The sequence below is a fragment of the Psammomys obesus genome, unplaced genomic scaffold (assembly GCF_907164565.1).
Source record: "Psammomys obesus unplaced genomic scaffold, mPsaObe1.curated_primary_1811, whole genome shotgun sequence".
Classification (NCBI taxonomy): Eukaryota; Metazoa; Chordata; class Mammalia; order Rodentia; family Muridae; genus Psammomys; species Psammomys obesus.
This window is the reverse complement of record NW_026596134.1, coordinates 12,118,196-12,134,048: the sequence shown is the minus strand read 5'-3', so window position 1 is coordinate 12,134,048 and position 15,853 is coordinate 12,118,196. Positions and strand designations below refer to the sequence as shown.

The window sequence follows — 15,853 nt, the reverse complement described above, 5'->3', positions numbered from 1 at the left end:
CCCCCCCAAGGAGCAGGGAATGAGGGGCAGGAGAAGTTCAAGGGTGCACATTTCAATTACAATAGCACTTGAGGTTCCCCAACAAAAATACAACCTATTATATGCTGAAACGGCCAAACCATGCATTTAGCCAACCTCATGAGGTAAAGGAGCCCCTACTAAATGAAGAGGTAAAGAAGCCCCTACTAAATGCTTGGACCTCAGCACTACAAACATGTGAGAGGCGTGTGTGTGTGTCTGTGTGTGTCTGTCTGTGTCTGTCTGTGTGTGTGTGTGTGTGTGTGTGTGTGTGTGTCTTGGAAAGCTAAGGAAAAGCATGAACTCAGATGGGAAACAACACCAGCCTCTTGGATAGCTGATGTTACCCTTCACACGAAGGAAGAGGAGGAGAAGACAGCAGCATATCCCGGGAAGTTTCTGATCAAGGGAACAGTGGGTGGTTTGGTCCCAGGAGTGGAGAGGGGTGAACAGTAAAAACTAACAGAGGACGTCAGGTCACGCAGAGCACAACCGAACCACGGCGAGCACAAGTGTTGCACCGTGTGATGTCACAGGCTGCCAGGGCCACCTAACCTGCCATCACAGCTGGGATGGAAGAGGGAAAGGAGAGCTGGACCAAAAGGACGTGGGGCCCGAGATCTTCAGACCCCAGGGGGCAGGTGGCTGAGAGAGGAAATGGAGCTGCAGATCACCATTAGTCTAGAAAGCCTTTGGGCTTCCCAACCTATTTAGGAAAAAATCACACCTGAAATCAGCATAATTTGAAGAGCGACTGAGTAATGAAAGCTCAGTTCAGAACCGAAGGCATTGCCTCTTCAATTTCACTTGCTGGCTCCCAACTTAATTTTTAAATTAAGACTCCTCTAATGAGACTCGAAACTGTTCTCAATGAATTCAAATGGCAATAAGGGGAAGAAAAGATGCTAAGTGAAAAACTCTGTTCTACCCCACAGACTTGTCTGGGACGCGGGAGCCACAGTGAGTGTGGATATAATTCTCTCCTACACAGACCCATCTGACTACAAGTGGCATTTGTCAGACATGTGAGTCAATGAACTTGGAAGAGAACAGGGCCTGCCCAAAATAGCTTCTGTGTCACAGACTTGAGCTTTGCACACAACACACGCACTCAAGCATGGATGCACCATGCATCTGCACACACCTGCAGCTACGAGTACTTGCTGACACACAGGCACAATTTGCTTTCACCAAATACTTCATTGGCGCTTGTTTTTCTCCATCTTTGCGCAGGCGGACACTGCCCACTTCTCCTGAAGCAAATGAGTGTGCATTTCACTGTGGCTATAATTGGGCACGTGGATGTTAGAAATCATTAAAGACAATGGTCCTGGCGTTGCTGGCTTAAGCTGCCATTCAGGAACGACCCCCATGTACTCTACGTGACGATCAAAAAACCAAGAGGGCCCAGACGACAAGAAAACTGCAGCTGTGATACCCAGGAGTCATCAGAGACAGATGTGTATCAGTTTAACTGGTGTGTCTTTAGAGGTGCCCGGTTGGCCAGGGCCTTTGGCTGAACACAAGAGAAGCTACGTCCCACTGGCCTAGGTAAGAAGAGAAGGCTTACCTTGTCTAAGCAGGAGCAGGTCGAGTGGCCCCTTATCCCGGTTCCTTCTGGCCTGTTTCTTTCACACTTGCAGGCTCTAAGCTGGGGTGCAGGGGTTGTCGGGGTAGTTAGCTGGCGATGTCGGTGTATTCTATAAAGCTTCCAAACCCAAGGGAAAAAAGCACAGGGCAGAACTCTGGCCTGGCCTGGCCTGGCCTGGCCTGGGCTGTCGGCCACCCTCAACCAGTCATCCAGGCTAGAGAGTGCCCTTAAGAAACCAATGTAGCAAGTGGGAGCACGCAGTGGTCCTACAAGATGAGAAACAGGCCCTGATCTGATTACACCTGTGAGTCAGTCCACACGGGCCACAACAGAAACACGTTCCCAGGAGCAATTCATCCCCAGATTGTTGTGAAATAAGAGGCTGATGGGCAGGGCTTGAGAACGACACCCCGATTTGACCCGGAACGGTTCTTTGTACTGTCCCTATTAAGACCTCGTCACAATCCTGCTTGGTATGATTTGCTGGGTTAGAGTCTCTGGTGGCAAATGTCACCACAGCAGGCACTTACGCTTCTAAGTTCATGCCTGTAATTGGTGTCCAATCAGAATCAGATTACCTGAGCACGCCCCAGAAAGACTCCGAGTTTGACAGAGATACAAGGGCACACTTCAGGAATTCAGCACTTGAGAGGCTGAGGGAGGAGAATCAGAAGTATCAGTCCAGCCTTGGCTACATAAGGAGCCCCAAGCCCAACAAAATAAAAACACACAATCCATAGGCTAAGAAGGACTAACTGATGTGTGCTTCAGTGGCTGTTGGGTCAGGGCCAGGTCCACTGGGACCCTTCCTCAAGGATGGCTAGCAACTGATATCCACCATTCCCCACCCCTGTTTACTGAAACTGACCATTGTGAATGTTGGGGTCTGGCTTTATCCTGGCATAACCCAGGAAGCTAAATGGAAGAACAAGACATCCAGATCACATCTACACCTCCAGCCCTTCCCGGTGGAGTCTTCTGTTACATTTCTGCAAGATCATGTCAAGACTGGCATGGGATGTTCTCAGGAAGAGAGTTTGAGCCTTTCCCTGTCACAATACAGCAGAGACTGAAAGGAGCCTTAAAGATCCCTACAGGCATACCTAAGCCGAACTGGGGAGCAGTGTTTGTTGCTGCTGCTTTACGTGAAGCTGAAGGTGCTGACCACCTTAGGAAACAGCAGGACTCCGCACAGATGCTGCCGTGAACACAATAAATTCTCTGCGCACACATTGCCTTTTAGTCCTCACCGATTTCATGAAGTTAAACTGGGCAGGGAACAGAGGCTTGAACCAATCAGGTGAGCTGCCCAAGGGCACCCGTCTGGGGGTCACCCCAAGGTTCCATTTCTGCTCTCCCACCCCCATCTCACTGAGACCTCTGGAGTGAGGGCAGGAGTGTCTACAACTGAAGCACCTACTAAGGACCAGGGACGCTACACACATCATCGTCAGTCCTCCTCTCCGTTAAGGCAATTCTGCAAGACTATTGCTTTGCCATTTTGTAAAAGAGGAGAGGATCCAAGAATCCCCTTTCAGTCCTGTGGCAACTGGGCAGAAGGGCAGGGTGTGGACACAGGACCTCTTCATTGAGACTGGAGATCTGCCCTCTGCCTGAATGCTGTCCTCTAGTAAGACCAGCTGGAAGATAGCAAACACTATGGAGAGCCTGCCAGGATTTCTGCTGGAGGTTACAAGGGCCACTGAGAGTAATGATCTCTGCAAGGCTGTTACACTTAAGCATCTGGGCCACAGACACATATGTGCACATGAGTGTAGGCACACATCCCAATCGTGTGTATGATGGCACAGAGGTGAAAACCCTGCAGTCAGCCTCTTGGCAAGGGCTTGGGAAGGAAACCGGGAGCAGACAGAGCACAAACTTGGCTTTGGAAGCTTACGGGGTAGGGGTTAGGGGTGGGGGCGGTGATCCTAAGTACACTTCTGAAACCACCACGTGAACAGTTTGCTCAGAACACATCCTAAAAGCTTCATTGTTCTTATGGCTTTTGGTGATTTTACAAAACTGTGTCTGGACCTCCAACCATGCGGTTCCACAGAGCTTCAGGGGAATGGCTTTTCCTTTCCTTGTACTTAAAAGCCTGGGCTCTTTGGTAGACACTAGCTCGGCGTGGCACAGGATGCAAAGCTGTTTCATCTCTACATTTCACTATCTTGTTCCAGATGTAATTTAGTGGATTAAAAACCATTTCTAAATGCTATGCAACCTATAAGGAAACACTCCTATTGGTGCATTTAGTGTAAAGTTACGTCCGTAAGAAGAATTCACATCCAGTAAGATCATCGCTCAGTGGTAGGTGTTGTGCACTGTGTTAGCCTTTCAGTTGCTAGTTCTAGAATTTCCCTTTTTCTATCCAATCTTTAAAAGTCATAAAGTGTATGTCGGGTGGTTGGCTCAGTAGGTCAAGTTTTTTGCTGTGCAAGTGTGAGGATCTGAATTCAAACCCCAGGACCCCAGTGAAAACCAGTTGTATGGTGCACATGGGTGTAATTGAGGCTCCTACCAGGGCAGAGAAGCAGAGGCAGAGGATCCTGGAAGCTCCCAGGCCAGAGAGACTGGAAGAGGAGGTCCTCTGCTCTCCACACTTGGGACATATCATGGGCGACACACACATACATACATACATACATACACACACACACACACACACACACACACACACACACACACACACACGAAGTGGGGAAGCAGGTGCCTTGACTCTTGAGGAAGTGTCTGGTAAATGCTTTCAATTTCATGTCCTCAGCCTTGCTGGCAGCGACTTCTAGCTCAGCAGTCTGCTCCCAGGCCCACCTTCTCAGAGAGCAATATGAGACTTATATGAAGACAAGTGTTAGAGACAGGGGCCCAGAAGGCAGCTAAGGTTAGGGTCAAGCAAGAAAACGCAGGATGTGTAAGTCAGGGTGCTTTAGACTGCATGGCAGGCCACAGACACTGGAGATGGTGGGTCAGCTGGAGTCACAAGGGTGGGGACGTGCATGGCTCAGCCCTTGCCTGGCTTCAAGCCCCCTCACATCAACTGTGCATGGTAACATACAACCTGTAGTCCCAGCACTTGAGAGACAAAGAAAGATTAGAAGTTCAAGGTCACCCTTGGCTACACAGCATGTCTGAGGCTGACCTGTGCTACCTAAGATCTGTCTTTCCAAAATAAATAAGTTAACGGACCAACGAAGATCAAAACAAACTAATGGCCTCTTTGAAAACCATACTTCCTCATTATTTTTTAATGAGCATAAAAACATGTTTTAAAGCGCGCACACACACACACACACACACACACACACACACAAACAAAAAAAAAATCAGTGAAACCCAAAAGCACCCCTTTAACCTCACCTCTGTAAATGAATCGGCAAGACAAGCACTGAGGTTCCATAAAAATCTTTATGCACTCCAGGCCAAAAAGACAAACAATGCCGAAGAAAAAAGGGCTCCTCCTTCAAACTCAAAGTCTATCCTGGGCCAAGGAGAACAGAAGGCAGCAAGCACTGGAGGGCAAATGTAAACAGGGGCCGTCCCCTTTCTGTTAGTGCTGAGTTTTTTTAATGGGTGTGCCCAGGGGCAAGAAGCCGATTTATGCAAGAGGTGAATGTCCTTCTTTGCACAGTGGACAAAAGAGTCAGCTTGTGGAAGGGATGAAAGACGGCAGAAAGCCCAGGGCAAGCTGCAGCAAGGGAAAGAGATGGGGGCAGGGTGTGTGTGTGGGGGTACAATAAAACCTGAGATGGGCCATTGAATGAGAGAGCTGAGTGTCCTGGACCAAAAAGCGGTCCCCAAATCCTGCTAGTGTCAGTGAAGAGAGGCTGGTGGGGCTAACGCTCAGAATGGAAATGGAGAAGAATCTTCCTGAGAAGATTGTTGGGATGTTTCTCCTTGAGTAGGTGAAAGTGGACTCGTTGGGAGATAAAGGTGATGAGCAGGTGGTGGGATCATTAATGACAATGGCCTAGGAAAGGATTAGTGAATTAGTCTTGAGTGAATTCATTGGGGAGAGAGTTGCCAAGCCCCTTCCCTCTGGGATGGTAGTGGACGCCTGGCAGTTAAAAGCACTGGTAGCTCTTGCAGATGACCAGGGTTTGGTTCCCAGCGCAACCATCTGAAGGTCCAGTTCCAGGAAACGCCCTCTTCTGGCCTCCCCCCGGTACTACACACATGTGGTACACATTAACACATCCACACACCTAAAATAAAAAAAATGCTTTAAATGTCTTTTTCTGGCTTCCTGTCCCATCATGTGACCTCTTTTCTGCGTGTTCCTATCACTGTGATGACACTGTCATGAAGCCCTTGTCAGAGGAAGAATCACAAGAGCTGATATACCTTATACTTTCAGATGGTGAGCAAACTCATTTCCTGACACTTTATCCTGCTTCAGCTATTTTGCTATACCAATGGACTAACCAATGTATTAACAAGGGTTAAGCCACTTGCTTAGGAAGCCAAGCTAAGACCTGTTTCTAGGTTATCCGAATCTATAATACATTTGCTTCACAACAAGCTGTGAGAGCTTTGAAAACTGCCATGTTTGATGACTGGTTGTCCAGACAGTTGGCAAAAACACTCTGCCCTTCTTCTTGGATCCAGAGGATGGTGGGCTAAAGGTAACACTTTTTTCATTGCTCTTCTGGATCTACTGTTTTTAGGAAAGTTGCTAGGATGGATCGGAGCTGGAATTCAGGGAGGAAAACTGTCCCAGAGGGACATTCCTTTAATTTACAGGGAATTAAAAATAGAGGCTGGGTTTCCCATCCATCTTGAGCACAGCCGTGGAGTTTACTGAGGACCAGAGCCTGGGGATCTGACTCAAAACCTGAGTTTTTGTGAGATGAAGCAAAAGGGCATTCCCTCATCTACCTGCTGGTAACGCACGGCTGAGCTACGGCAGGGAAGGAGGGCTGCGGAGGTCGGGTGGGAAGAGCAGCTTCACGAAGCCAGCCCAGGACACAGAAAACCCATCCCCCAGAGCACCATCTTCACGCATGGCCTACGGACGGCACGTGCGCTTGGGCGCACAGAAACAGCACATGTCGGGCGGCAGAACCAGTCTCCTCTCCCCCAATTGCCGTTGGCCTTGTGGCAGCTTAATCCCCACTCCATGCACTGAAAATGCCGCTAAGGATTTCTTTCCGTTTCATTTGCTCATCCTGTGGGCTGTCAGCAGCCAAGGAGGAAAACCTGTTGTGTGTGATGGGGGACTTTGATTCATTCACGGCATGCTAGGGACACAGATTTGGTAATGATTTATTTTGATAGTATTTGGTGATAATAGTGGCCCAGTGCTAGCCAGAGTTAAGAAGGAAGGTGAGGAGAAACCAGGGAAGGCAGGCTGTCAGGCTGCTGATTGGGGAGGTCTGAGAAAGAGTTCTCAGTGCTGCCAGCAGCTGGCTTCTTATAGCAGGCCAGGCCTTCGCTAAGTCTGACCACAAGCTGGGCTGAGCGGCTGAGGGACAGGCCCTGGGCCTCCCTGGAACAGCTCCAGCCTGACACAAATGGAGAGAGAAGCTCAGGGGTAGCACAGTGTGGATGGGTGCGGGAAGTGCTTCTCTCAGAAAAAAACAAAAAACAAGTTCAGGGGTTGTCAGGCCTGCAAAGAACAAAGGAGTAGAAAGGGCAGCAGGGAAGGTCAGGCCCAGCTTGTACCACACTGCAGCAGAGGGCAAGGAGCTACTAAGGTTGGCAGGTGGGGTCGGGTGGGGAGATGGTGGGCTGTCTCATCTCCTTTTAGGGTGAGAGCATCAGAGGCCAGATGAAGGGGCAGACCAGGGTGAGAAATATCCTTAATTATGAGACACAGACTCATTAAAATAATTGAAGCCATGGCGACCTTTAAATGAAATAACCGAAATCTAAGTTTGTAACGGTTGGCGGTGGGTGGAAAAAGGAAAATCCTTAAGAAGACTTTACTATTTTCATTAAGGAAATAAGACATCACTAAGCTTACGTGATGGTGTGTTATTATAGTAAATCCAAACACACTGGCAGTGTAACACAGACAACTCAAAGACACGGGGTCTGCTGGAGACACCTGTCAGCTGGCCACTCCTGCACGCCTCCGAGTAAGCCCCACTTGCGTTTAGATGTGCCCCGGGTCCCTTGTTAGACAACAGGCTTGTCCCCTTGTGAGGCTCTGCTTGGTTTCTATTGTTTTAAAAAAAAAACTGAAGGGCTCTCCAGTCCACTGAAACTGTCGGAATACTGAAATCGCTTCTCACAGCCTAAATGGCATTCAGAATAAACACTGTGAATTGATGAAACGACCAATTATGTGAAGTAGGCTTGCCTGGCGTAAGCCAGACCAAATCTCCCCCCATTATCCTCAAACCGAGGTGATTCAGCAGCCCAGCCTGCCTGGGATTTTGAACCAAAAGTCGGTGCCACACTTGAGGTCCAAGCAAGACCCTGAGCATTTCCAGCTAATTTTTCGTATTAGTTTTATGCTAGAAAATACCAACATTCAAACGCTCACAGGCCAAACAACTATTAGACAACTGAAGGCAGTTCCCTGTTGTAACTATTATCTCACTCTGGCCTCAGCATCATTTCGGCTTTTTCACTTCCATGTATTTCCCCTTAGAACATCACATTACAGTAAGTCCCCTGACTGCGGTTTGTTTTTGTTTTCAACTTTATGACGGTGTGAAAGCCACATGCCTTTGGGAGGAAGTGTCCTTGAAGACCCAGGCATGGTGACTGCACACCTGTAATCCCAGAAGGACCGGAAATTGGAGGTTATCCTTCCACATAGCAACTCTGAACCAGCCTGAGTTACATGCGACTATCTCCAAAAGGTAAGGAAAAAAAGAAAAGAAAAGAAACTGTCTTTTCAATACTGATCCTGCCTAGGCGAGGCGTATAGGGCTTTGATGTCTTACGACGCTGGGCAGTAATGACGAGGCTCAACTGCAACGGCCACTTGTTAACAAGGACAGACCGCTGGCACTTTACGGTGACTTGCGCTGTTAAGTGCACGGTGCGGCAGGAGAAGACCGGGGCTATTTTCTGCTTTCCGTGGTTCACGTGGATACGGACAAGGAACACTGCCATGGCCCAGGCATGCCCCACATGTCATGAACTCTTGTAGTTTTCCTCTCTGGCAAAGGCACATCTATGAAATTACACACACACACACACACACACACACACACACACACACACAAACACACCTTCTGTTTTGAGTCCTTGCTCATGTGTTACTTCCCCCAAGAAGTGATATCCCTCTTCTCCAAACTCCTACCAGAAAGTAAGCCTCCTCTTCTGGACACCCCTAGAGGCCCCGAAGGAGAAGAAAAGGTCATTTGGGAAGATGCCTTTAAAGCCTGAAAGAAAATCTTTTCAGGGTAGAGGGGTTCTCAAGAACTCAAGATAGGTAGGGCAAAATGATGAAAACATGACAGAAATAAATGTAAACCCATCCCTGCCCACACTCCCAAACTCAGATCCTTATGGTTTTCAAATGGACAATATAGACGACTGACAGACACCCCCCCACACACACATTATAGTCAACTGAATATAGATTCCATATACATCTGAAACCTTTATTAGTTTAGTTCGCAGCATATAAGGAATTATGAAAATTTTAAATCATGAAGAAGAAAAAAAAAAAAAAAAAAGAAAGACACATTCACCCATGAACAACCCACAGCACTCACCAGCTTCAGGCATTATCAACTCTCTCCATGGTTTTGTGTCATGGGTACAAACCAAAAAACCTGACTCCCCACAGAGTAATCTTACCTAATGTAGAACAGAACGGATTGAATTCTGTAAGAAAGAGCTCTAGGCAAACAAAATCCCAATTCTAAAAATAATCCAAAGGTGAATGATACCTACGCCATTACTATAGCCAAGAAGAGACACTGGTGAATCTGAAACTCACTCAATCGCCGTTTCCAACCTTGGCAACTGTGTGTTAACATCTCTTTCCTTAGACATTTAGGGTACCTATGATGTCTATGAAAGTAGAATTGACCCAGCTCTATCTGTACCAAGAAAGTCATACCGAAACCCTCCTGCTCCTAATTTCACATACTGTTAAAAAGCATGAATCCGCATGGCCCATGGAACAAGAACCCTATCTCCCACCACTGCTGGGACTACTGCAGAGAGCCCATGATAAATGTCTCATCCTGACCATCAACGTATGTTATGTGACTCCTTCATGCGCATGGCGCGCTTCTGTGTATCCTTTTACAAGACATGCTTAACAGGGCTTCCAATCCCTCCTCCTGCAACAGCACAGTCCTGAAGCTCTTGGACATTCCTGTCCACCTGTTTTCAGTGTCTGTGCCTCCCTGTCACCCTCAACTCCTGGATAATCAACACAGACTTGGAGGGGACAATATCAACAACCCTAAAATGTGAAGGCTGGGCCATCCATGGAGCAGACATCCTCAACACCCAAAGCCCGAAAGTGGCTTCTGAAAGAACTGGGCATACATCATCATAGTTTTCTTTTTCTTTTCTGTGTAGCCTTGGCTGTCCTGACTCCCTTTGTAGACCAGGCTGGCCAAGCTTCATCACTGTTTTCAACCATCCATTCTTCACCTTTGTCGTTGCAAAGCAATGTGACAGCAATACCAGAGATGACAGGCAGTTGGCATCCCGTGAGGGGGAGCTAGCACAGGCAGCTGAGGATGGGCGGCGACACTGTCGACAGTGCCCCCGAGCAGACGACTCTGGGGACAAATGAGGAGTGCCCAGAACATCAGAACAAACTGCAGCCAACCTTCCAGGTACACAGGAATGTTAGGAGACAGCAGGAAACAAATGTATCTCCAAGATACAAGTATCAAAACCAAACCAAACCAGCCTTCATCGTGTCAGGTATCAGAAACACATGACAGCTTGCTTTCATCAGCCCGGCTGTACTACTGTCATGCTATGCTGTTCCGACTCCACCAATGCAACAGTCCTGGGACAGAGGTCCTGTTTCAACTCTCAATTCAAAGCAGCCAAGACACTTGAGCAGGAAGAAATAAGAAGTGAGCGATCAGACCCAAGGCAGAGAGTCACACCCCTCCAGAGAGCAGCCACTGCCAGCCAGGAGGGAGCGCTCCTGGCTGACCATGCACCAAGGAAGAAGGAAGGAGATATGGGAGCAGGAGGCTCTCTTAGACACCTACCTTGAAGCAGGGCTCCATTTCTCTTGAAGAAGGTACTGCCCGGCCAGATGGGTGGACCTGATGTGCTGGAAGAGAACACAGATGTGCATGAGGCTTTGAGAGCTGGGATCCCCTCGCTCCCCAGCAGCCCTTCTCCGGCAGCCCCCCTTCCACGAACTTCACAGGTGCTGGCCTGGAAACATTTCCCCAGGTGTGCTTTAAAAACAATTAGGTTAAAAACAGGCTTTCTGGTCCCTGAGGCGAAACCATCTGTACAAGAGTTCTGGTTATCATCTTGGCCAGGGTCGCACCTGGCCACCGAGACGTCCACAGGCAACCAGCAAACGCTTGTGGTTCACTGATCTGATTAGGTGATAGCACTGAGCACAGAATGCTTGCTCACCTGCTGGTGAGCTCATGGGTGCATGTGGCTAACAGGTCTTGTCCCTGTCTTGTGACTGACCAGGGCCACGACCACTTCCTGGCTACACATCAAAACTTGTCTTCTATATGCCTGAGCTGGCCTTCCTTGTTACTCTCTCAACCAAATTCTCTCTGCACAGATGGGACCTTGATCCATTCCAACCCTCCCTGTGGCTTTGCATCTTGTTTTCAATTTCTTGTCTTAAATTGTTGCGCTCTGTATCCCATAAAACACTCTGCGGACGCACTGACACCCACATTCTAGTAGCAGCAGAAGCAAGAACACCCCGTGAGGTCGATATATCACTCAGGCGCTCACTGAATTTGTAGATGAGCATTTTCACTGTCTTAAGACAGTCAGTGAAGAACTTTATAGCTGCCCAATCTTAGTGAAAAACCCTTCGAGTGGAAAGAGGGTTATCCTCAATCAAGGACTGGCTCAAGATTAATTTTAGAAAGCCGTCAATTCACAATGTTAGCACATCCAACCCGAGGCAATTTAAATTACTCTCACCAAAATAGTATGTGGCAAATGATGTTGGTGGACGCAAGCATCAATCATATTCAACCTAACAAATTAAAACTGGCCAGAGAAATATATCTTGAAATCCATCAGACAGACAGAAGCACACTTGAACACACACGCGCGTGCACACACACACACACAAGCACACTCTCATGCTCGCCCCTGAATGAATACAAGAATGCTTTAGTAGTCAGCTGGAGTCTGGTTGTGAAGGATAGCAACGCTGTTAACATGGAAGGGAGATGCCAGTGGCATTCTGCCTGCAAGAATTTAATTTCCAGAGGTACAAATATTGTCATAGCTATGGGGACACAGCACAGGATTGAGGAGAAGTTAGGAAATGTTATTAAATAGCATGATAATGTCAGAAGCGCTTGCTAACACAGGCACCTCGTGTTTTACCGCACTTCACTCTCGTATAGTTGCTATGTTTCGGGTTGTCCTTGCTCTTTCCTTTTTCTATGAATTACAGGTTTGAACACCCTGTGTGCAGCAACTGTATCGGCACCAGTGTCCTCAGTTCCAATAATCCTTTGCATTCTTTAGCAACAAAGGAGCTTTAAGCTGAGGTTTGTACATCAAGCCCAACAGACTGTACAGATGCCGTGTTAAATGTAACTCTTATGTGTACCGGGCAACCAAAAGATGGTGTTGCTTACTTCAGCATAGCACCTGCTCTCTTGTGGAGGTCTGAGCAGAACCTGCAGATAAGAACCTGTTCGGGGAACTCCAGTGCTCACAGACTTGCTGTTTTATTTTGCTTTGGACCCACTATATTAAAAGTGAGTGGGCTGTTCCCTGTCGCCCAGATTCTCACCCCTGGTAGGTGACAAGGAGGTGCACAGGACGGTCACAGACCCTGCTGGAGGTGCAGGACAGTGGTGGCAAGCTGACTCTTCTCCCCTGTGGCTCCTCTGAGGCTCAGTCAGGAAGAACAAGGTATGTGAAGGTCTTTAAGCTGGCCTTTAGCCGCCCCTGCACGTCCCCGGAGGCCTACCACCTTATCTTTAAAATAAAGGAGGAACCGGCGGGCCGGCTGCTGCCAATACTCAGCCGGCTGATTCATAAAGATATTTAAAAACCGAGGGCTTCATTATACAGAGGAGTTCATTGCTTCTGGAGAATTCAATAATTGAGTATTACTGCAGAAGCCTGGATATCCAGCTTACTGCCACCCAAATCGCCTTTTTATCCTGACCCTGATTTGGCAGACAACCGAGTAGACAGCCAGGATGGAGCAAACTCGGGGAGCTGAGGTCAGATAAACCCAGTGGTTTTAGATAAGGAAAAGTCTCTGTACGGTGGAGATCTACCGGAGGATTTCTATAGCACCCCTTTTAACACCTTAAGTCGCTCATCAGTATTCGGTGGTCACTGGGCTCTGCTGTCCCTCTGGTGTGTCCTCGAGGGCTGGAGGGAAGTGTGGCCCAGCATACTGCCTGCAATGGCCCCTGGTTATCAGTACTTGCTGCACTCAAAGAGTAGGTGTGGTGCGGTGTGTGTGTGTGTGTGTGTGTGTGTGTGTGTGTGTGCACATGTAAATGCTGTACCTGTAGTGTGTGTGTGTGCACACAGATGGTGTGCCTATGTTTCTAGCAGTTAAGTGAGCCGGTGTTCATACCTTTGTTCCTGTGTGTGTGTGTGTGTGTGTGTGTAGCAGTTAAGTGAGCTGGACGTTCCATCTTCATAACTGCAAAGCTTTGGAGCACCAAGCGCCATATTCTGTAGGCTCCTTTTAACTTTTCCCTCAAAATGACATCATCTGACCATTAGGGATTTGAGGACTTATCAAGCACTTACTGAGAACTGCTTTTGGTGCGACAAAAGACTGGGAAGAAGGGGGAAACTCATAAAAGTCCTATCTGTGACCCTGAAGAACTTGCTGTCAGACTTTCCTCTGATGCCACCTAGAGAGACAAGGAATGCCTGTAGGGAGGCTAATGGCCCTGGCTCCAGCTGCACTCTCGAAAAGCACAAACTTGATTTTCACTCCTACAGCTGGAGACATCCCTGGCTGATTGGCTTTCAGAGCTCAAAGTTAGTTAAAAATACATCCAAACGAATTTACTTCAAAATGCATATTAACTACAACCATTCCATGAAAATGGCGGTGTGACGCTTATAGCTCGTAGCTACCCCCTTTTCAGATCAAGAGTGGCGGGGAAGGGTGGCTGACACATGCTAAGAACAGGCTCCTGAACCTTGTCCTGTAAATCCGAGAGGCTGCTGAGTATTGTTACTTTCAGGCAGAATGGCCAGGAAGCACCCAGAACTGAGTGAATTTTGGTCATCTCACCATGGTTCCCTCACGGCTGATCACTGGACTAGCACGTGGTCACCTGACAAGCCCAACAGTTTTCCCTGATCCTCCGTGGCAGGCAGGGCAGAGGTCACCTTCCCATTCCACAGGTGAGCAACCATGGTCCTGGGAGGTCAGGGGATTGTGAGCTACACCACATGAGCAGCCCTGGGCTTCCAGAGTGCCTGCCTCTTGTCCTTGCTCATCTTCCGGGTTGCCCTTTCCCGCCTTCCCATACAGAAAACTAGCAGCCACCCTTCCCCACGGACGGTCTTTTGTTAGGAATCTCTTCCTAGGCAAAAGTCCTGGCCTGGGGACAGCAGTCTGACCAACTGTTTGTGAAAAGACAGCGGGCCCTATTAGCAAAAACAATACCAGGCCCGCACTACAAATGTCTCATTTCAATAATGTGCTAACAGTGACCTTCAGCACTATCAGCCATTCCAACTCGGTGACAAAGGATTGCGGCCAACAGGTTAAGAGGGTCTTGCCTGCCAAAAAGTCGGTCCCTGAACCAGCATTTTGCAACACTGCTCTGCTGCACGCTGAGCCCAGAGCAGAACCAACAAAACCCCGGAGTGGCACACTATCTCCCCAACAGCACACCACGAGTCCTCAAGAGGCCCACAGCACTCAATCACTCCCAGGCCCCATGATCTTTTCTTCACCCCCAAGAGGATTCTGGGAGTCAACAGGTGATAGAGTCCCGAGGTAGGTCTTGGAATCATGATACGGTCTGTCAGATGTCTGTACGTGAGCTTCAGTCATTGTGAACATCTTCTGAACCCAAAGTTCGGGCAGTTCTGAAAGGACCCCCTCCTGTATTCAGCAGTCTGGATGTTTTATGAGCCCCATAACAAGCCAGCAGTGAAGAGCATGTTTTTCTAAGGTCCAAGATGCCAAGCATGAACTATAGACCACAAAGAACAGGATGCTTCAAACGTGGAGGGCAAGTGAAGGAATGCTAAACGAATGAAGCCGGCAGAGGGGACCACGCTGTCGGGGTGTGCTTCCATGAAGTCTCTAGGGCAGTTGCTCACAGACAGAAGCAGGAAGGCACGGTGAGGGGGTGGTGTGTGGACAGTGGGCATTGAATGGGCAGAGTTTTGATTTTGCGAGATGGACAGTTCTGGAGACTGGACACACAATGATGCCAGTGCTCTTTGCACTACAGTGTGGCACACTTTAAAAAAATGGCCAAGACAGTACGTTTTACATTTGTTTTACCATAAGTTATAAAAACTGAGAGTCCGGGAGAAAGAATTGGGTGGTGTGGAGGGAAGACACGGGGGGGGCTCTGGAATGGATGCTTGACCTGAAGCCTGGAGTGTTAGGCAGGAGGACAGGGCCAATTCACACTCCTTCTGACTTTCCCCTGCTGTTCACCAAAATGGCCCACAGCACACTGAAAGGCTGGTTCAGCTCCCTTCAGTCCTCTGGGGGACCTGAGCTTGACTACCCTTCAAGCAGCTTGGCAGGGATTCCTGTTACACCCATCGCTAGAAAGGGTGTGTGAAGGAATCGTCAGGATTTGTACATCCACCATTGAACGTTTTGCTAGAATAAAACAGAGTACACACAAGTACAAGTACACACACACACACACACACACACACACACACGCACAACTTCATCGGTTGCACAACAGGGGCCAGTAGTACAGGCAGTATGCTAGGTCAAGCATGCCTCCACCACCTGAGGAGAAAGAATGGAAACCAACCAACAAAACAATGCATGTTGAAATACTACCCCTTTAAACTAACTTCGGCTAGATCGCCAGGAAGATAACAGAGAAGCAGAGAACATACCTAAGACCCTAACACAACCCCTGAAAGAAAGATGTTAATTAAGCCTCTGAAATGTGGAAT

The 15,853-nt window shown here is 48.4% G+C and overlaps 1 protein-coding gene across 4 annotated transcripts in view; it reads right to left on the bottom strand.

The window, feature by feature from the left end:
- Foxn3 (forkhead box N3) overlaps positions 1 to 15,853 on the bottom strand; it is a 350,908-nt gene that overhangs the window by 64,416 nt on the left and 270,639 nt on the right. For all 4 annotated transcript variants that reach the window (XM_055592711.1, XM_055592713.1, XM_055592714.1 and 1 more), the window contains one exon: positions 10,759 to 10,823. In XM_055592711.1, coding sequence (XP_055448686.1) covers positions 10,759 to 10,823 — 65 coding nt within the window. The remainder of the gene's footprint in view (positions 1 to 10,758; positions 10,824 to 15,853) is intronic.